The 22,076-nt window shown below is 40.9% G+C and overlaps 1 protein-coding gene across 1 annotated transcript in view; it reads right to left on the reverse strand.

Moving 5' to 3' along the window:
* The window catches only part of LOC109915609 (collagen alpha-1(XII) chain-like), a 259,058-nt gene that overhangs the window by 213,433 nt on the left and 23,549 nt on the right, over positions 1 to 22,076 (reverse strand). The window contains exons 4-11 of the mRNA XM_048601391.1: positions 15,299 to 15,442; positions 14,468 to 14,524; positions 9,351 to 9,614; positions 8,841 to 9,005; positions 7,514 to 7,687; positions 5,976 to 6,266; positions 3,711 to 4,313; positions 1,835 to 2,107 (exon numbers count right to left, since the gene is read on the reverse strand). Of these exons, the coding sequence (XP_048457348.1) occupies positions 1,835 to 2,107; positions 3,711 to 4,313; positions 5,976 to 6,266; positions 7,514 to 7,687; positions 8,841 to 9,005; positions 9,351 to 9,614; positions 14,468 to 14,524; positions 15,299 to 15,442 (1,971 nt within the window). The remainder of the gene's footprint in view (positions 1 to 1,834; positions 2,108 to 3,710; positions 4,314 to 5,975; positions 6,267 to 7,513; positions 7,688 to 8,840; positions 9,006 to 9,350; positions 9,615 to 14,467; positions 14,525 to 15,298; positions 15,443 to 22,076) is intronic.

The raw sequence follows: 22,076 nt of genomic DNA on the forward strand, positions 1-22,076 counted from the left end.
TTGGTGTGTGTAGACTTGTGTGTTTGTGTGTGTGCATGTTTATTCATTGTTGGCTTGTGCACACATTGGCATCTGTGTATATTCATGTGTGATTACATTTGGATTTTGTATACTTTGTAAGTTTGTGTATAGAAAACTACATGGGATAAAGGCAAGATTATAAAATCACAGATGAGTATTCATCATGCAAGCTTTCTCCTGAAAATCTTCACAGGAGCATCAGCAGAGAGTTTCAATAGCCTAGAACTATTCTTTTTAGCAATTTCTCTTTTCAAGAGATAAGGGGAGAAAATTGGGAATTCGAGAAGAGTTGTGAAATGTTAATTAGGACAGAATACAGTAAATACTGTCAAGTTGCTTAAAATGAAACTCTCCACAGATAGAAAGATATTTAATATTCTTTGTAGCAAACAAAGCTAGCGCAGGGAACTAAAAGTACAAAGAAGGATCCTTGGAAACTTTATTTTGAAGGGAAAAAGAAGATGAAATGCTACAATTGCAAAGGGCAGGGTTCAATGTGCAAAAGAACTGCCACTTTTGCTGGGAGGCAACAGAGAGGGGAGAATGGACATAGGCAGCACGAAACATGCACAGCGTTTTCGGATGATGCTGATGTGCGATGGGGCGAGAAGTCATGGAATAATCTGGGGAACCATTGAGGTCAAATTCATTTCACTTTTGTGGCAGAAGCTGTGTGGACAGGCTGTAGTTTCATGTATGCACATCTTCAAAGAATGCAACATGCCCTTAAAGCATCAGCATCATTAAAATTGGGGCAGTTACCATTGAAAGATTGGGAAGAGGGTACCTGAGTGACCAGTGAGGAACAGCATACCAGTCCCACCTGAAGGCACCTCAGCTATGGCCACACACTTGCTAAAACTTTACATTCACACTATTTGGTTTGAACTGAAAATCACAAGAGGGGTAATCATATTACTAGCAGTGTACCACAGACTCCCAAACAATCGTAAGGAAATAGAATAGCAAATATGCGAAAAATGCTCTGAGAAAGGCTAAAAACAATCAAGAAGTAATTATTGGGGATTTTAACTAGCCCATTATTAATGTGGATGCAATTCAGGTGGAAGCAAAGCATGGAGGGAGCAGTGTATCAAGAGAAGCTCAAAGACTACCTTAACAGAAGCAATGTACTGCAGATGCTAGAAATCTGAAATAAAAATCATGTGCTGGAGAAACAGAGATCTGGCAGCATCTTCAAAGAGAGAAACAGAGCTAATGTCTCAAGTCCCTGATATGAAGAAGTTATGTTGAACTCAAAACATGAACTCCATTTTCTTTCTCCACAGATGCTGCTGAGTTTCGGTAGATTATCTCATCAGAGACAGCCATTGCTTGGCATTTATGTGGTGTGAATATAGATTCATGCATGCATATACAAAGGCATCCTTTCTATCAAGGGTTAATTGGACAATAAAGTGGTTGAACAGTGTAGTTTGCCCATACACTAGCCCAGGTAGCAATTATGACATCACCTCCTCATTCTAGCCAGCCTTGGTAGCTGTTTTGAGGACAGTTAGGAGAAAATATTGCATTAATGTTTTGATTACAATAGGAACTACACTATAAAAAGTACTCCACTGACTAAAACCCTTTGAGATTTCCAGTAGATATGAAAGTTGCTATATCTATGCATATCCTTCTTTCAGAAGGACATTAGAGAAGTAGTTGCGCCTTTATAATAATCAGTTTCTTTTACTGTTGCCTGCATTTTATCTTCAGACTGAATTCTCAAACTTCTGATGGTAGCATGTACACTCTTATTCTGTAGCTAATTACCACTCCAATCCCGTAGACAACAGCCACACGATACCTTCAAGAGTGGTCTCCTGTCCTTCTAGAGGAAGGCTGCTGCCTTCAGCAAATTCTGCAATCACATTGACCAGGTAGGTCGTTTCAGGCAGGAGGTCAGTCAGGACTTTTGTCGTCTCGTCTGCAGGCACTTGGATGGAGGCAAAGTCACCTCCCGCTGCCACTTTATACTTCAACAAGTAGGACAGGACATCTGGGCCAGCTCCAATCCAGCTGATTCGGAAGCTACGAGATGTTACCTCTGAGATCCGCAAATCCGTGGCTGCCGTGAAGGCTATAGTCAGAGAAACAGACACCAATTATTTACTGGTTTTAATGGAATGATGAGTCCTTAATTTTAACTTTTCAATGTATATTTGTGCAGCGTGAAGGCTTTCAATGATGAGTTATCTTTGATTCCACAGATCTGCACCTTCATATTCACTTGAACAACATTACCATATTCAAAGGTGTGATAGACAATTTTATAATCAGCAAGGGAATCAAGGCTTGTGGGGATAAGGAAGTTGAGGATAGTCAGATCAGACATGATCTCATTGAATGGCGAAGGTGACCTGACAAGCCAAATAGCATGCTTCTATTCCTGTATCTTCTGGTCATTAAACATTGCGGTAACACACCAGTTCTCTTGCTGGATCAGGACTGCTTAATCTGAACACCAACACTTATCAACAAGGCAAAAGGAAAATCAAAAGCTGATCATTCAAAGACAAGCCCCGCTGTTAATCGGAAGGTTCACTCTTTGCAAATTTCATTACCCTCTCTTCTATAAAAAGAAATCACATTGAATATTCAACAGTAAGGTGTTCCTGCCTTGAATTAGCATTATGTGATATTCCCAATTTGCCTATTAACAAAGTTGAGAGAGTTATTTGCTAATTTAGCTGAATCTTACAACACCAAATATGAGGGGTCCTCACCCACCAAAAAACTGACTGAATCAATTACTACCCAAGCTGCATGGCCACCAGAACAAATCAGAAGCTGAGAATTCTACAGCAATTAACTCATCTCCTGACTCCCCAGAGCCTGTCCATTATCCACATGATACAAGTCGAGAGTGTGATGGAATACTGTTCACTTGCCTGAATGAGTGCAGTTCCAACAGCACTCAAGACTCCATCCTTGCTCAATCAGCAACTCATCCATTACCTTAAATATTCACTCCCTTCAAGACTGATGCACAGTGGCTACACAAGATACACTGGCATGACTCCTGAGGCAGCACCTTCCAAACTCATGACTGCTACCATCTAGAAGGGCAAGGGCAGCAGACGTATGGGAACACCATCAATTGCCAGTTCCCCTCCGAGCTACTGAATTATCCTGACTTGGAACTACGTCGCCGTGTTCCTTCAGTATTGCTGAGATCAAATTCTGGAACTCCCTCCCTAAACAGCACTGTGATGCACCCACAGCACAGGGACTGTGATGGAAGTTGACAGGACTGGCAATGAGTGGATTAATAAGTTTATCAAATAGCAAATGGAGAAATTTTACATAAGTCCATCGAGATTCCTGTGATCATATTGGATGGTGCTATTTCAAAGCTGTGGGAACAGTTGAAATGTGTCTGGTTCAGGTTTTTGAAAAATTTAACACACTTTTCATTGAATCCTTGGGCAAAACAAGCAGTTGAGTAGTAATTAATCTTGGGTTGTGGTACCTGATACAAGCCCTGCCCAATGTTTAGTTCCATTAATACAACACCAAGAAGACAGTGGGTATAACAAGCAGTCAAAATGATACCACCTCTTTTATGCCAATGCCAGAGACAAATTTATATCTCAGTTCTTTTGTTTTCTGGGTACAGGGACAGTTTGCTCCATGAAATGTAATGTGAATGGTTGTAGCAATGAACTTGCTCACTCACTCACCCCTTGCCTTGATGGCTTTCACCTCCTCCACAATCCTCAGACACAGGGTCTGCGTCAGCTTCGTTGACACTCGCTGGAAGGAGTCAAAATCGTCCACCTGGTACACGTGAGTATTTTCAGGAGGTGAGGCGATAGCCACGAGCTCACTAAACACTGCATCTTTGACGCCCACTGCAAAGATCTCCACCTCTGCATCTCGCAGTTTCAAGGCAGGGGCCTTGAAGGCATCGGAGGACTTGCCGTCTGTGATCAGCACCATCACCCTTGGTACGTTGAGCCTAGCTCCTTTCTCCGGGACAAAGACCTTCTCCCTCACATAAGTCATGGCCCTTCCAGTGTTGGTGGAGCCTCCCCTGTAGGGGAAAGTCCGCACAGCCCGCAGCACATCCTCCAGCGTTTGATGTCTATTGAGGGTAAACTCTGTGTAGGGATCCCGGCTGTACTGAACGAGGCCAATTTGGATGCGGTTGGGACCAACCTGGAATGTCTTCACCAAGGTTTCCAGGAAGTCTTTGACCTTAGCAAAGTTACTCAGGCCAATGCTGTAGGAGCCATCCACCAATAGAACAACGTCAGCTTCTGTGTTTTCATCCAGGGTACATTCTGCAGGGGTCAAAAGATAAAATCCACTGTCAGTTTTTTCTGATACAAAGAAATTGTTAACAGCCCTCTTGGTCATCTTGTGATAAGTCAGATCTTCATAGATACCATGGAACATTGGGTTTGCTGCATAGAAACAGGCCATTTGGCTCAACTAATCATTGTTGCTGTTCATATCCTACATAGTCCTCCTCCCACTGATTTAACTCCTTCCAACCCATTCTCCCTCATATGTTTACATTCCTCCCATTAAAGGTATGTATGTTTTTTTCGCAACCACTCCCTGAAGTAACAATTTCAACATTCTCACCATTCTCTGAATAAAGACTTTTCCAATTGAGTTTATTAGTAATATTCTTAGATTTATTGACCATAACTTTGGTCCCAACTCCCAACAAATGGACATACTTTCTTTTCATCTACAATTTCAAGATCTTAAAGACCTCTGTCAGAGGATTGTATGCTGTACTACCCTGTTGAAAAGCCTGCAAGGGAAGGAAGTGATTGCACTGGAGGGGTTGCAGAGGAGTCTCAACAGGATGTTGAGGATGTTGACAGAGATCGAGTATTTCAGCGACAAAAGAGAGGCTGGAAAAGCTCAGTTATTTTCTTTGGAGCAGAGGTGGTTGAGAGGGATTGCTGTTGAGCTGTATACGATTATGAGGAGCATTATAAGGGTGAGTAGAAAGCAGCTGCTATTCTTAGTCGAGGGGTCAACAATAAGGGGACCTAATTTTAATGTGAAAGGCAGGAGATTTAGAGAAGATTTGATGAAAAGGGTTTCACCTTAGAGGGTGCAGAATGCACTACCTGGGAGGGTAGTTAAGGCAGGAAACCTCATAATCTTCAAAAAGTATTTAGAAGTGTCATAACATTCAAGTCCATGGGCTTAATGTGGGAAAGTGGACACTATATGTAGTAGTGTAATTTTGGTGGTACAGACTCAATGGGCCAAAGGTCTCCTTCCCTACTGTATGATTCTGTGTGCACTAACCTCTGATGCCATTAAAAATGGCAGCGTTTAATTCCTGACCTTCGTATGGTCAATTAGTTCTTGTAGTAAGCATCACAGCTACATGGCACAGGTCTTGTCTATTATTTTCCTGTGTGCTTGAAGAAGATATTAACTCACAGTCTTCCCATTTCATAATAAAACTACTACTGGGCTGTGCTTCAGCACCTGTTGAACATTATGCTATCATCAGTGAACATTCCCACTCCTGACTATATGATGGAGGGAAGGTCATTGATGAAGCAACCGAAGATGGGTAGCCTAGGACACTATAGTGAGGAACCTCTGCAGTGATCTCCTGGAGATGGCATGAGTGGCCTCCACCAACCACAATAACTTGTTTTGTTTTGGGTATGACTCCTTGCGCTGGGTAAGACCAGCAGAGAGTTTCCCCAATTTCCAATGACTCCACTTTTTATTAAAATTTCCTTTTTGTTCCTGTGTTTATTTTACTTTATGAATCACCATAGTTGATTATCTTCCTCAAGAGAGTAACTCTCTGAATTATATGATTCCCAAACCATTTCTGAAAAGCCTTGTCCATCTTTCTGTCCCTTTGATCAGTGTGGCCACAATGGGAAAATAACTTGCTCTTTTTTCTATCGATCTGCTGAGTGCATTTTGAATTTTGGAGGACAAAAATGGCAACTTACCAATTGTCTCCTTGACTGGCTGTGTCTTTTCCATTAGTGATACAGGCTCACTGGATGCCAGCCCTCGCATGGCATACAGATTAATCTGGTACTCGGTTTCAGCAGTAAGGTCTTTAACCACTGCAGTCCTGGTCCTGGCATCAACATTGACACTTTGCTCCTGAATGCCAGCCACCATGGGAATGAGGTGGACTCTGTAACCAGTGATCTGACCAGGTGATGAATCCCAGGTCAGTTTCATGAAATTCGAAGCAATCTCCAAGGTTTGTAGATTGGAAGGTGGTTCGACTACTGTTGATTGCGGAAAAATATTAAGACATTAAAAGACTTCCTGAGAAATGTTCTAAGCATACAATGTAAATGTTAAAACTTCAGTCTTTGATTGACTTCACTCAGCAGGATAGATGCTACAGCTCAGAAACTGACCATTTGTTCAATGCCAGCATTTATATTCCATGTGGCTACTCCCTTAACTACTCCCTGCGTTTCATATTCTCACCACTCTGATTAAAAGAAAAGATTTTTTTAGATTACTTGTTGGATTCATTGACGATGATCTGCTAATCATGACGCCTTCTTCTGGACTCCCCCAAAACAGGAAATATCTTCTCCACAGCTACCCTATCAAGCTCTTTCACAATGTTAAAGACGTCTATTGGATCACGCCTCAGTGAGACAGTCATCATGACAGCAGCATTGACAAAGGACTAAACTATTCTGATGAAGAATCACTGGATTTGCAACATTGACTCTGCTTTCTTACCACAGATGCTGCCAGACCTATTCACTTCCACCAGCAAATACTGTTTTGGTTTGTTTCAGATCTCCAGCATCCGCAGCTCTTTGTTTCATCATACTAACCCAGTTCCATGACCAGGGAGTCTCTTATTACTGGAATATTAATGCAGAGACCCAGGTAATGTTCTGACAAAATAAAAACCAAGAGAACTGTGGATGCTGTATAAATCTGAAACAAGAACAGAAATTGCCAGAAAAGCTTAGCACGACTGACAGCATCTATAGAGAGAAATCAGAGTTAACATTTCAGGTTGAGTGACTCTTCTTCAGAATTCTTGATTGTTGATTGATTGTTGATTATTGGAGGAAAATCCTATCTGGTTCACTGATGTCCTTCAGGGAAGGAAACTGCCGTCTTTACCTAGTCTGATCTATATGTGACTCCACGTCCACAGCAATGTGGTTGATTCTTAACTGCCCTCTGGGCAATTAGGGATGGGCAATAAATGCTGGCCAAACCAGCAACATCCATTCATTTTAGCAAATTATAAAAAAACTTCACTCCAATATTTGCAGAAAGCTCCTCCAGCATATTTGGAAACATTGAAGTGTGTAATTCCAACAACTCTTCTGCGGATTAAATACTCTCCTGGCCTCTCCCAACTTCGCCAAAAGTCCTCCTCTCGCCCCCAAGCTAACCATCCTCGAATGATTCTACAGAGACCTGAGCACATGCACAATTACTGCTCAGTTCTAGTGGAAAGGAAGAGGCTTCCCCCTCAACCATTAAGAAATCCTACCTTCCTCCCCACTCACGATATCGCTGAGTTGTTCCTCAATCCCAGAACACAACAGGTTTATTATTTCATTCTGGACATCTTGGATCTTGTCAAAGTCTGCCACCTTGAACACGTGCTTGTTTAAGGGAGAGGAGCCAATTAATTTCAATTCATCCAAATCAGCTCCTTTTATACCTGGGGAAGGGAAAAGCACAATGATATTGGACCAGATAAAAGCTTGCGTTGATTATTTCAATGCATGGCGTTGGAAGAAAACTGACAAGTGATGCTTTATAAAAGTTTAATCATTCATGTTTGCAAAACTTTGTTGGGTGCCTTCGTGTTTCCATCATGGCTCACATCCATAAGAAAAAAGCCAAAGATCTCAGTATGCACGGAAATTATTCACTCTCATTTCACAGGCAGGTTTAATTCAGCACCCCATACTTCAGAAAAATAACTAGAACAAGAAACAGAGAAAATCAAGAAAAGCTAATTAGGTGCCACCAGGCTTGGCATTTAGAAGCCTTTAGATTGTACACAAAAGAAAGAGGGAAAACAAAGACCTGCATTTACATAGCACCTTTCAAACCATGGGAGGTCCCAAAGCAATTTATGTCCATGGAGTACTTGTGAAGTGTAGTCACCAGTGTAGTGGAGCAAATATGGCAGCCAATTTACACACAGCGAGGCAGAAAGTTGAAAGGCATTGAGGAGCTCCTCAACAGTTCATTTCTGGAAAAGAAGAATTCCATGCAGAAGACAGTACCAAGAGAAAAAGGAAGGAACAGTACATTAGATGATACATCTGGAATCTGGAGTGGATGAGAAAAGAAAGTGATGATGAACAACGATACATCTGACTCACAATCAAATGAAAGGGAAGACTGGTTGTGAGAGAGAGGGGATTTGGGCTGTAGGTAGGAAGACAGTTCCAAATTGAGAAAACAAACCTTGTTTTGTGTTCTGCCCAGGAGTGTGAGAAGGAGGTGCCAAACAGGCTCCCCAGATATAGGAGAACTATTCAAGTCTTGGACAGATGTGGACATTGCAGACATTAGACTTTTGCCAAAGAAAGCAGCAGCTTGTGGGAATATAAGGTTCAATGCAGGATCGAACCTATAGTCTAGTTTATTTATCTTGGGCAGCACAGCCAGAAACTTTACGGAATTTTTCCACAGAACACTCAGCATGTTGAGTCTACGTTAGAGAGGTTTGTAGAGAGGAAGAAAGAGGTTGATAGGGCTGGATGGTCCCTTTCCTTTCCATGCTGTACAGTCTGAGTGCATTGCTAAGTAAGCGTGGTTTGGTGCTAAAGAAAGAATTTCAAGTATAAAAGCAAACTCACCTAGTGTAAATACTTCAACCCCAATATTACGTAGAGCTTCAGCACTTTCTGTCACAGGGTCCTGGGACTTGCCATCAGTGATGATGACCGCTATTTTGGGATAGGATTTTCTTGCTCCAGCAGCTTCATTAAAGATGTTCTGTACCAAGTAATTAATGGCTTCACCTATGAACCAAACATTAGATAATTCCAAATCAATCACATAATTCAACACAGTTTTATTCGCCACAGACAGTCCATTCTCCTGAGGTTATTGCTTTCCTGTTATTCTCATTTCCCCATATGACCTGAATCTTTGATTAATTTCCAGCCTTTAACTCACATTCATAATTTGGTCCATAACCTACCTAAACCCTTTGATTAGATTTCAGCCTCCAATTCACATACAGATATTCATTATATTCGATAAATGAGCATCTACAACTAACACTTAATCTTACATTGACTTTAAATCCCAGTTTATAGAACAGCTGGAGTACTTGAAAGCAAGATAAAAATGACACACTGCACCTGTCATAGTATTTCCTCCCTTGTAAGGAAGATTAGTAATCGCACTCAGTAGATCCTGCTTCCGGTTGTATCTGTTTAGGTCAAACTCCGTCCTTGTATCCGAACTGTACTGCACAATTCCAACTCTGGTCTTATCTTCTCCAATATTAAACGCAGAAACAAGGGAGTAGATGAATTCCCTGATTTTTTTGAAATTTGCCCTCCCCACACTCCATGATCCGTCAACGAGAAAAACCAAATCGGCCACTGCAGAGGCTGAGCATTCTGGAGGAACAAAATGTTGTTGATAGCGGAGTTTAACAAGGATTAGCCATAGTTCTGGCACTCAACGTAAATACAAAGACACAACATTCCAACCAGTGGTGAGGGAATGGTGTATGTGAACGTGCAGAGGGAGTGGAGCAGCTTGACCTGATTGGTGGTCAGGACTGAGAGACAGCAGCGATGATAAGAAACTGAAGAAAGTGGAGCTGCTCTTGTTGGAACTGAGACAGTGAAGAGAAGATTTGGCAGACGTTCTTCAAATCTTAAAGATTCTTAATGAAACGGAAAGAAAATCACTGACAGGAGGGTTAGTAATGAGAGGACACAGACTGAAAGTAGGGGCGACACAGTGGCTCAGTGGTTAGCACTGCTACCTCACAGCACCAGGAACTCAGGTTTGATTCCACCCTCGGGTGACTGTCTGTGTGGAGTTTGCACATTCTCCCCATGTCTGTGTGGGTTTCCTCCAGGTGCTCCAGTTTCCTCCCACAGTCCAAAGATGTGCAGGCTAAGTGGATTGGCCATGCTAAATTGCCCATAGTGTTCAGGGATGTGTAGATCAGGTGAGTTATTGGGGAACGGGTCTGGGTGGGATGTTCTGAGGGTCGGTGTGGGCTTGTTGGGCCGAAGGGCCTGTTTCCATACTGTAGGGGTTCTATGATTCTACAATGAATTGGAAAGCAAACGGTGAAAGAATGAGAAATATAGTTTCGATGTGGAGGTGTCAGTATTGGACTGTGGTGGAAAAAGTCAGAAGTCACACGACACCTGGTTATAGTCCAACAGGTTTATTTAAAATCACAAGCTTTTGGAGCGCTGCTCCTTCATCAGCTGAAGTGGAGAGAAGCACACAGGCACAGAATTTATCGGCAGAGAGATAATGGCAAGATAATTTCAGGTAATTAAGAGTGTCAACAGATAAGTACAAATAGTGTGAGCAGAGCATCAACAGGCTGAATAATGAGTCTTTGCAGGTAATCAACAGTGCCAACAGATTGATAAAAATGCACCTAGGCAAGTATAGGAATGATCTATATGCCGATTAATTGAGACAGAGAGATAATCACAAATAATCAAAAGTAAACTGGTGCTAGAGATAAACCATATGGCTGCAATAATATGAGTAGGTATCATAGTTGTATGATGGGGGACCAACAAAAGTAACAAATAATCAAATATTATACAAATTAATTAAGGTAAAGAGATTATCTCAAGTAATCAAGGTAATGGTGTCAAAACAGGATGTTTAGGAGATTTTACAGAACAGTATGGTGAGATTACATGTAGCGTAGCATGAACCTAATCTGAAGTGTACAGCCTGAAGGTACAATGTAAACAGGATCAATAATATCTTTCAGACCAGAATTGGATAAATACTTGAAAATGAACAATGTGCAAGGATTATGAGAGAGAGGAGGGGAGTGGAACTAATTGAGTAGCTATTTCACAGAGTCACCACAGGCTGAATGACTTCCTTCTGTCTAAATGATCCAAAGATTCCAAAAATATGGAATGAGGTTGATCAAACAAATTGTAAATGAAAGTTAGACGTAAAATCAACAATCAACAGAGATTTCGCTTGTTGACTATGTGCAGACGCATGACCACTTATCTACTTCAGCATCATCCAGCATAATGACTCTGTTTTAGCCATGTTCTCTAGTTTTATTAGAAAACACCCAATACATTTACACATCACAGTTTGATGGATTGACCGTAAGGGGAGAAAGGGAAAGACTTGGCAGGTGTTTTTACAGAGAACACAACGTGTTCAGTTGAGTCTGTGCTTCAACAGATTTTATGCAGTCTGTGGAAGCTTCAGATTGCTGGAACTTTATGAGCCTTCCTTGCCAATGCTGTAATGAGTGAGACGGTAAATATGTGCCTGCACTGGTTCTATTCCCTGGTGCCAAGCTCTAGTCTCTTCCCCATATCCCTGCACACTGTTTCTATCCAAATAATCATCCGATCCATTGATAGCCAACGGCATTACCATCGCTGAATCCACCACAGTCAACATCATGGGTGTTACCACTGAGCAGAAACTGAACTGGATCAGCCACATCAATATTGTAGTTACCAAAGTGGGTCAGAGGTTGGGAATCCCGTAGCAAGTAACTCACTTTATGCCTTCCCAAAGCCTGTCCACTACCTACACCGCACAAATCAGGAGGGTGATGGAATACTCTCCCCTTGCCTAGATAAATGCAGCTCCAATAACACTCAAGAGGTTTGACACTATCCAGGACAAAGTAACCCTCTTGAATGGTACACTATTCATTAGCTTAAATCTTCCACTATCACCACACAGTGGCAAGGATCTGAACCATCCATAAGATGCATTACAACTCAATGAATCTTGATAATCAGCACTTTCCAAAACTGTAATATCCACCATCTAGAAAGACAAGGGCAGCAGATACATGGGAACACCATTCCCTGCAAGGCCCCATCTAAGCTACACACCATCCTGATGTGGAACTATATTGCTGTTCCTTCACTGTCACTGGGTCAACATCCTGGACCTCCTACCTGAATGGAACTGAAAGTCTATGTATATCACATGGACTGTGGCAGTTCAAGAGGACAGCTTGCTACCACCTTAAGGGCAATTAGGGGTGGGCAATGAATGATAGCTCTGCCAGTGACATCCACATCCCATGAGAGACTAAAAAACTTAACAGACCAAGTTAAACATTCAGTAATCAGGAAACTTTATGCTCACAACATAAAAAAAACATATTTTCTCCTTTTCATCTTAGTGATTTGCCAAAGATTAAGAATTCACACACACACACTATGAATTAGAAATGCAATTAGCCACATCTGGGTTTACAATTAACAACATGTGGTTTGTTTTTGAGGTAAACTGATTTATTCCAGCTCCCACTTTTATGCCAGACAGTGTCCAGCACTGTTCTGTAAACAATTGTTCTAAATGCACTGTTCTGTCAAAGGGGTTTCACTGATTGGAGAATTAATCTCACAGCACAGTTTAAAAGTCCCACAAATATCAACATTATCAGAACACAAAGACAGGTCGACATGTGTCTTGACTCATTGATGACAAAACTCCATAGGCATCAATGCTACAGCAACTGGCTCTCAGCTTTCAAGCATGCAGCCACCCCCTGCTCTCACAGACAACACTACAAGAGAAGACATGAGGACCATAGGGAGCAACTTTTTCCGAGCAGCAACAATCAAAACAGCCACCATAACAACAATGGAGATCCTAACATGACTTCATCCTCATGTACAATTTGGAGCCACATCTGAAGAATGTCACCTACAGATTCAACCATTCCAAAGTTCTACTGGTGAACTTGTCACCTCCCAAAGTCTGTAAACTTGTGGTCATCCACAAGCCTTGTGCCCAAATCCTCTCACACCAAGTTCAATTCACCCATCATCACCTCACTGACCTACACTAGCTCTTGTCCAGTGGCTCCTCGAGTTTAAAATTGTCATCTTTGTCTTCAAACTTATCTGAGGCCTTCCTGATATTTGCAACCTCCACCAATTTTGCAGCCCTCTAAGGTCTACGCCTTACATGAATCCTGGCCTCCAGCGCATCATTAATTTTTAATCACTTAGCGATTTGAGTCTTCAGTTGCTTGGGTCTTAAGCTCTGAAACTTCCTTCACAAATCTCTCCTCTTCAAATCTCAAACTAAAAGCTACTTCTTCAATGAGGCTTCTGCTAACCAATGCTAATATGTCTGAGAATCATAGAATAATACAGGACAAAAGAGGTCCTTCAGCCCATCCATTCTGTGCTGGCAAAAATATTCTACACCCAAAACTAATCCCACTTTCCCACACTATGCCCATAACCTCAAACGTTTTTAACGAGTGAGGTTACCCGCCTCAACTACCTTCCCAGGCAGTGCATTCCAAACTCCAACACCCTCTGGGTGAAAAGCTTCTCCTCAAATCCCATCTAAACCTCTTGTCTTCCTCTTTAAAATTATACCCCCTTGTTACTGACCCTTCAATGACTGCCTGCTATTCACCCTGTCCATGTGCCTCATAATCTTACACATCTCTATCAGGTGGCCACTCAACCTTCTCTGTTCCAAAGAAAATGACCTGAGCTTATCCAGCCTCTCTTTATCGCTGAAATGCTCCATCCCAGGCAACATCCTGGTGAATTTCCTCTGCACCCCCTCCTGTGCAATCACATCCTTCCTATTGTGTGGTGACCAGAGCTACACACAGAACTCTAGCTGTGGCCTAACCAAAGTCCTGTACAGCTCTAACCTAACCTCCCTGCCTTTACAATCTATGCCTCGACAGATAAAGGCAAGTGTCCCGAATGCCTTCTTAATTCCCTATTAACTTGTCCTGCTCTCTTCAGGCTTCTGTGGACAAGATCCCACTGTTCCTCTGAACTTCCTAGTAACCTTTCTGTCATGGCTCACTGTCAAATGATCATAATAGCAATGTTAAGAACCTTGGGACTAGAATAAATGTGAATTTTTAAAAATTAATTCTCAAGATGTGGGCATCAGCGGTGGGAACTACATTTATTGCCCATTTCAAAATGCCCTTGAGAAATGATGGTGAGCTGTGTTCTTGAACCAGTGTAGTCCATGGTGTGCAGGTACCTTTGCAATGCCATTAGGGACAGAGTTTCAGAATTTAGACCCAGCAACACTGAAAGAATGGTGATACATTTCCAAGTCAGGATGGTGCATGACATGGAAAGAAACTGGCAGCTGGTGGTGTTCCAGTGTGTCTGCTGCCCTTGTCCTTCTGAGATCATACTATTACATGTTGTTGCCGACTTTGCTTGTGTTTCTGTACATTGAGTGTATGTAAGGAGACTGAAAATAAACCCATCAAACTTACTTTGAGAAAGTTCTTCTACTTTTTTCAGTCGTTTAGTTGGTGTGCGATCTGACTGAACTAGGAGAGAAGCAAATAAATATGTAAACCAGCAAAAATGTTTATTCATTCCCTGACAATTAACCGTAACTATACAACTCTGGACTGAACTGAAATATGTGGGCTGGTTCATGAAGCAAACAAACATGGGTACAGCTGATTGTAAATATTTTAACCAACTGTTCACAGATTCTATGACGCATCTCTGGAGCTTGTGGAAAGTGAACCCAGACCTTCTAGCCCAGAGGCAGGGACACTTGCCACTGTGCTACAAGAGCCCTAAAAGGACACAAGAGATAGCGCAGGGCTCAAAGCCATGACTCTGTGATGAAGAATCTAATGATTTACTGACTGAGTCAGCAAGGAGCCTCACAGTATTTGTCTGCTTGTCTGCATTCATCCATGAGGGGCCCGAAAATGTTCACACACAGTCCAAAAGGGGACAGTAGTTTCCTTTCCTTGAAGAATTTGAATGAACCAGACAGGTTTTCTATAACAATCCAGCAAATTTTGGAATCCATACTTTTTTTTTAATCTGGTGCTAGACCAGGAAAGGACAGGTTTCTTTAATTCACTTTCACAATTGGTCATTGATAGAATTAGAGCTTGTATTCTTCAGGTTCCTACCAAGGTACCTAACACTGCCCTTTAATCAGGACATTAACTAGTGTAAAAGATGTAATAAATAGAAACAAGATGCACACATAATAAAGGTTAGTATATACACATGTACGGAGATTTTTTCTTAAACACCCTTAACCCATATATAAGCCTTAAGATGCAGTTTGTACCTACTTGTGAGTTGTCCATAGACTGGTACACTTTCTGATGAACGGTCAAAGGCAACTAACGTCACCACATATTCCACATCAGTAATTAAGTCTGTTAACGTTGTTTTGCTTGCACCCTGCGGTAATAACCTTTCCTTTACAGATCCAACTGTAAGAGAGCAAATGATCCATTGAAAAGACAAGAAGAGCATATATTAAAAAACACAACGGTATTGCAATGGATATGTGAGCCTTAAAAAAGTCACTTTGAGGAATAAAAGTGAAACACTTTTTGTGTCTTTTATAAATCCACAATAAACTCTGATAGGTAATTTTAACCTGACCTGCCTGGAAGGAAACTAACAAATCCAAGGTAAAATTGGATGAAGTGTAAAGATAGCAATTATCACTAGCTAGCAGAATCAGTTATAATAAATTTACCACTGGACTTTTCAACATAGCGAAAAAGATTCTCAGCTGCACCTTAACAACTGTTACATGTAATTAATTTGAGAACCAATAGATATAAAGAGACTTGACAGGCTCAAAAATGCAGAAATGCAAATAGACTTCAGCTCATAAGGATGCATTTTGCTTATGTTTCAGGCCTCAATGATTTTTTTCCCTTTCCTTTCTCCATCCTGTCATGAAAGAGGTAGAATGGATTTTGCAAATGCAGGCACTCTTTGAGAAGTCTCACACTGTGGAAGCAGGTTCATAAATTAACATGCATTTTCTTCATTTCTGTCCATCTCACAAAAGAAAATGCACGGGAACAAAAGCCCATTTTTTCCAGGGTACATTCCACAGATAAATATTGGTTAGATAGTACCACAACAGGAATCAACTGGGTTGAAAATCACAAAGCACTTTATAAATAGGAACACTGGGGTCAACATGTCTGCATTCCTGAACTGACCTCCAACCTTAGGTTTTCGGTCCAGCTTATTGTTGGCTTTGGGAATGGCTCAGCCAGATGTGTGGCAACAGCTTTTACGAATGAGCTAAGTTCTTGAATGACCACAAGACCATAAGAAATAGGAACAGGAGAAGGCCATTTGAACCCCTCAAGCCTGCTCTGCCGTTTCATAGGATCATGGCTAATCTGACATTTCTCACGTCCACTTCCCTGCCCTTTCCCCATAACCATTGATTCCCCAACTCAAGATTCTATCTATCTCAACTTTAAATATCCACAAATGTCAGCAAGCTATTCAATTATGGAGTTATAGTCAAGGCAGTGGTGTTGCGATACTGTCACTGGACTAGTAATGCAGAAACCCAGGCCAATGTTCAAGAGATTTGAATCTTACTATGACAGATAGTGTAATTTTAATCCTGTGAAAATCCAGGAAAAAAAATGGTGATCGGGTAACTACTATCAGTTGTTGTAAAAGCTCATCTGGTTCACTAATATCCTTTAGGGCATTGAAGTTACCTATTGCTCAAAGGGATGCCACACCCAGCAGATGCCCAATCTCAAATTACTCCTACGGAGCTATCCAGACCCCGTCCTCAATCACCAGTGATGTGCACACATCTTTAAGCATGATCTCCTGGATCACAATCAGGCACAAGCACCTTCTCAGACTTTAACTTTTCTCAATAACATGGAGTCAAAGATGTCACCTCCACCTTTCACCCACCCCTCATCACTTCTCAACTACGCCCCCCACACCCTGGCTCCCATCAACAAATCCCATCCCCTCCACAATCCCATCCTGCAGGAGGTGAGTTACTCACTGTAAAATGTCTAGCCTCTGACCTACACATGAAGCCTCAATATGCAACTTCTGGTCTATGATAATCCTCCAGGATGTTGATAAGGGAGTATTCAGTCAGGGAAATCCCATTGAATTTCAATGAGTGATGGTTAGACTCTCTCTTGTTAGACACGTTCATCGTCTGACATTTGTGTGGAGCAAATGTTGCTTATCAGCTTGTTGGTAAATTTGATGCCAAGAGCAGTCATTCTCACATCACTTCTGGAATTCAGCTCTTTTGACCATTTTCAGACTAAGGCTGTAATGAATATTGTGATGTCTCAAGGCTTAACATAGAGGAGTTGCAACACTTCCAAGGATCACCGTTGTATTCAGACAACTTTCCACACACTGAGGGATGGCTGATATTCTCTTTAAGTCCTCAAACTGCGTCAACAAAAATGTGTATTTATATAGTGCGTTTTAAGCAGCAAAACATCTTAAGGCAAGGAGAATGTTGGTGCCAAGCTACACCAGAATAGAAAGAGGCTGGCTTGATCTAATTTCTGTAACCGATGGTAGATTACTTCCTTCTGCAATCTATGACCCTCCCTCCTGCTCTTCCTCACAGGCTGATCAATTAACTGATCAATACATTTTCTCTGAGTGAGGCCGAAAAGAGGAATACATTGCAGATTTGTCTCAAGGACTGCAAACATTTTGTTAGGCCAAATGGCAGTGCGGGAAAGCATGACCAAGTGGGAACAGTATAATCACAAGTGTTGACAATTAACCTTCGTGGATTTAAAAATGTGGAGATGTGTGATGCGCTGCTATGAGCTAGCATTATTTCAAAGCACTGGCCAATATCAAAATTAGCATCAATGGCGTCACTGCAAGACTTGCCAAGCAAACAGAAAAAATGATCAAGCCCTTTGTGATTAAGTGTGTTATGACATACTGCTGCTTTGAGAAATATATCTCTAAATCAGGTTCTTTCAGTCGGGTAATTTCCAAAAATATGAGACAATAGTGATTGTCTGGAGACCAGTGACGATGATATGATTAAATCCAGGAATTGCTGGCAATCTCATCGAAGGGACAAAAGTAACAAAGCAGATGGCTTTAGAAAAGTGAGCTTTTTAAAAAATATCAGATGGTTATTTTCCAAAACTCAATGAAAGTAATCAGCATTGCTATCTTCTAGAGAATACTGGGGTCTGAGTGGCTGAGGTAGTGAAATCTAATACGGTAATTCTCGACAGGGTGGACACAGGAAGGATGTTCCTGATGGCGGGGGAGTCTAGAACCGGGGTCAGGATAAGGAGTAAACCATTTAGGACTGAGATGAGGAGAAATTTCTTTACCCAGAGAGTGTGGAGCCTGTGGAATTCACTGGAAAACAATTGAGGCCAAAATATTGAATGCTTTAAAGAAAAAATTAGATTATAGCACCTGGGGCTAAAGAGATCAAAAGATACTGGGGAAAAGCAGGAACAGGCTATTGAGTTGGATGATCAGCCATGACCATAATGAAGGTCAAATTAGGATCAAAGGGCCAAATAGGCTCCTCCTGCTCCTATTTTCAATGTTCTATGAAAGACAAATATATTCCTTGAGCCAGGTATACGCTGTTGTATTTTAAGGCACGAAGAAGTATGATGGAGATTTGTAAAGGCACTGCCCATCATTATGAGAGGCTTATTAATGCCGTAACACCGTATTCCTCACTCTATCACCCTAATGCACTTTGTATGGTATGATCTGCCTGTACTGCATGGAAAACAAAACTTATCACTCTACCCAGGTACATGTGAGAATAACACATCAAATCAAATCAAAATCAAAAAATGTTAACTATTGTAGTTCCTCTGGACCTGGAGTTATTTAAAAGCAATATCCTTCTTTTCTGTGAACATTAATTTCATACGGGCACTTTAGACACAGATAATAAGCAAAAATGCATTCTAAGCGTAGAATGTGGATATTTACTTAATAGTAATTTGATCTCATAGCCAAAATGCACACAAATAGGGAAAATCCCACTTGATAAACTTCCTTTGCCTTTTTTTTGACGAAGGGCTCCTGTTTGTAATTGAACATTTTGACATGAATCTTCTAAGATTCTTTATTGAACTATAAAGCTTCAGGACTCTAATGCAGAACAGGGTCTTGGTTTCTTATTGGTCTGAAAACAATAAATGTAAGTTTTTGTTGTGGTTTATGAGATTTACCAGATTAGGACAGGTTCTGAGTAGTGGCCATTGATTTGGGTTCAAATGTTCTATACAATTTATCTGGTCACGAAAAAGTAATTTGATATGTGGACAATCCTGAAACAGGGAGATAAGTGAAGGAAGTTGATGTATCTAATGGTTTGTGGAAAGAGATTTTGATTACGGTGCAACTGAGATGACAAAGAAGGAGTAAAACCTTTTTTTGTGAAATGTAAAGAATGCATGTTAGTTACTAAATATGCACAAAATAAGGAGAAAGAGGCTGTCAATGAAAAAGTTAGCAAGACAACTTAGAATGATAGTTCATACAATCAGGAGGCCATTCGTCCCATTCACCAAACTGGGAGCGCCAAGCATCTTGGGTTTGGGTAAAGGAGCAAACACTGAAGGATATTCTTACAGAAAAATCCAGTACAAACTCACAGAGATTAGGCTAAGGTTTCATTAAATTGGTGAAGTCATGATGGGTCTGGGGTTCAATTCAGCCACGTGTAAAAACCACACTGATACAGACACACTGGAGAAAATGCACAGTCAAAGAGGATGGACTATAAGGGAAGATTAGCCAACCACATGCTTTTCAAAGAAGATATTAAAGGGAGAATCCTGTCAAGGTATGTAAAATAATTTATAGGCTGGATAAGATAAAACCAAATAATACTTCAAAGTAATCCACGAGATTTGGAACAAACAAAATCCATAATCTAATCAGGAACTATTTGGTTCCCATAAATTTAACTGTAACTCCAGTGAGTAAAAATTATCCAAAAGGACTCAGGGCACAATTTGCATTGCAAACATCAAACCTAGATCAAATTTAGATCTCTTAACAATTTCACTCTGGCTTTCCCAACCGTGTCCCCATTTTGTTTAAAGAACATGAAGAGGCAAGCAGTCATCGGAAAGTTCAAAGTGCAATCCGACGTTAAGATCAGAGGTTGGTATGGAGGGCTGAGAGGTGACAGTTCAATGGGCTTCTCTCATCTCTTTGACTATTCATCTGTAGATGACTTTATGCTGAAGACTGTCCAGCTTTTTTTTTCCTCAAATGGAATGGAAAAAGCAACATCTGGAACAGATTATTACCTTCCCTCATCCTCACCACCTCCCCCCCCCCCCCCCCCCCACCAAACCAGCTCAGCCCTCTAAGGAATATGCATTAGGAAGGAAGATGATGGAATTCTGCCTACATTCCATTACTTTGCTCTCACTTCTCACAATGGAGACCACATGTAAAACTGAAATGAAAAGAATCAGGTCCCTAAGTACATGACAGAGATCACATCAGCGGCAATGAGCAGGATATGAACTTAAAAGCATTTCCCTAAGGATGCCAGTTTCAAAAGTTAGTCTAGACACCAGCAGGCAGTAGTTCACGTGATGCCTGTTACAGAATCAGAAATGGAATTATGCATTTGGTGCTTTTTTCCCTCTCCATCTGGACTGCAAGTGGAAAATGCTGTCACTGATGACTGACAACTCACTTAAAGTTCCTAATCTTGCAGATCAAAATGCAAAATCCTCCCATTTCAAAGATATTGGGGATTTATCAAGTTCTTCCCCAGTGGGAGCATTTTAGCAGTGATTTCAACACCAGAAAATTAAGATTTCAGACACCAATTTCAGAGGCTTGATTGCATTATAAACATCGCTTCGGCAATGAAGTTTAAAAAGGAAACAAGTTTATTGTGAATCAAGTGCTCAGACCCAGTATGAACTTGAGAGAAATAGGCTTGCGATTTCATGTGCAAAATGCAAATTCCACCTTTACTCTTAATGAGCAAGTTTTACACTTACTGACAACCCCTTGGGGATGAACAAAGTTATCTCTACCTGGGGTTCATTTTACTAAGGCCTTTTGATCACATGGGCATGTGGATCAGAAACATAATTCACCCACAGTGGCAAGCAATAGATTGTGAAGTGTTCTTACTTCAAATACTTCAAACTTCCGATGACTACTTGCCTCTTAATGTTCTTAAAACAAAATGGAAACAAGGTTGGGAAAGCCAGCGTGAAATTGTTAAGACAGCTAAATTTGATCTAGGTTTGATGCTTGCAATGCAAGTTGGACCCTTAGTTCTTTTGAAATGTGGTAGGTCAGAGGTGAATTGATTGAGGTTTTCAGGATATTGCTATTGGGAGGGAGTTTAGGAAAAGGATGGCCATTCAGGAGAGAGTTTAGAAAATAATTCTTTATACAAATGGTGTTAGAAGTGTATAATGCTCTTACACAAAAATTAGATTTTAATTAATATTGCAATGAGATTGGCAAATCTTTGCTGGTCAAAAAAAACAAAAGGCATATACAGCTAAGTTTGGTGGATCAATTTAAAATATAGTTAAGCCATTATCTCATCCAATCATAGAATAGGATAGAGGGCTGAATGGCATCCTCCAGTTTCTAAGATCTAATACCTTCATTCCCCATGTGAAATTCCAAGGAGATAAATTCATCTCCTTTCTGGATCCTCTTGAGAACCAACTTGACTCACTCTGAACCTGATCTATTGTCAGGATAAAACATCTATAAATCATGATAACATTTTTTTAAAAGAAATCATCATATACAAGTGTTAATTGTAAGATTATGTTGTCAATGAATGATCTCAGTAGATTTAACTACACCTTGGAAAATAGAGACTTTAATTTTCAGCCTTTAATCACATCAAACAATGCTTTGCGCTAATCCCAGGTACACTGTAATATTGTATTTAGTCATCAATTAGGAACAGCATTACGTCATTCAGTCCCTCGAGCCTGCGCCATCACTCAATTAATTCATGGCTGATTTGTGGCCAAACTTCATATACGTGTCTTTGGCCCATTTCCCGAGCTCAGATTTAAAATTACTGATCTAGAA

Source organism: Rhincodon typus, chromosome 9 (assembly GCF_021869965.1).
Source record: "Rhincodon typus isolate 14 chromosome 9, sRhiTyp1.1, whole genome shotgun sequence".
Taxonomy (NCBI): domain Eukaryota; kingdom Metazoa; phylum Chordata; class Chondrichthyes; order Orectolobiformes; family Rhincodontidae; genus Rhincodon; species Rhincodon typus.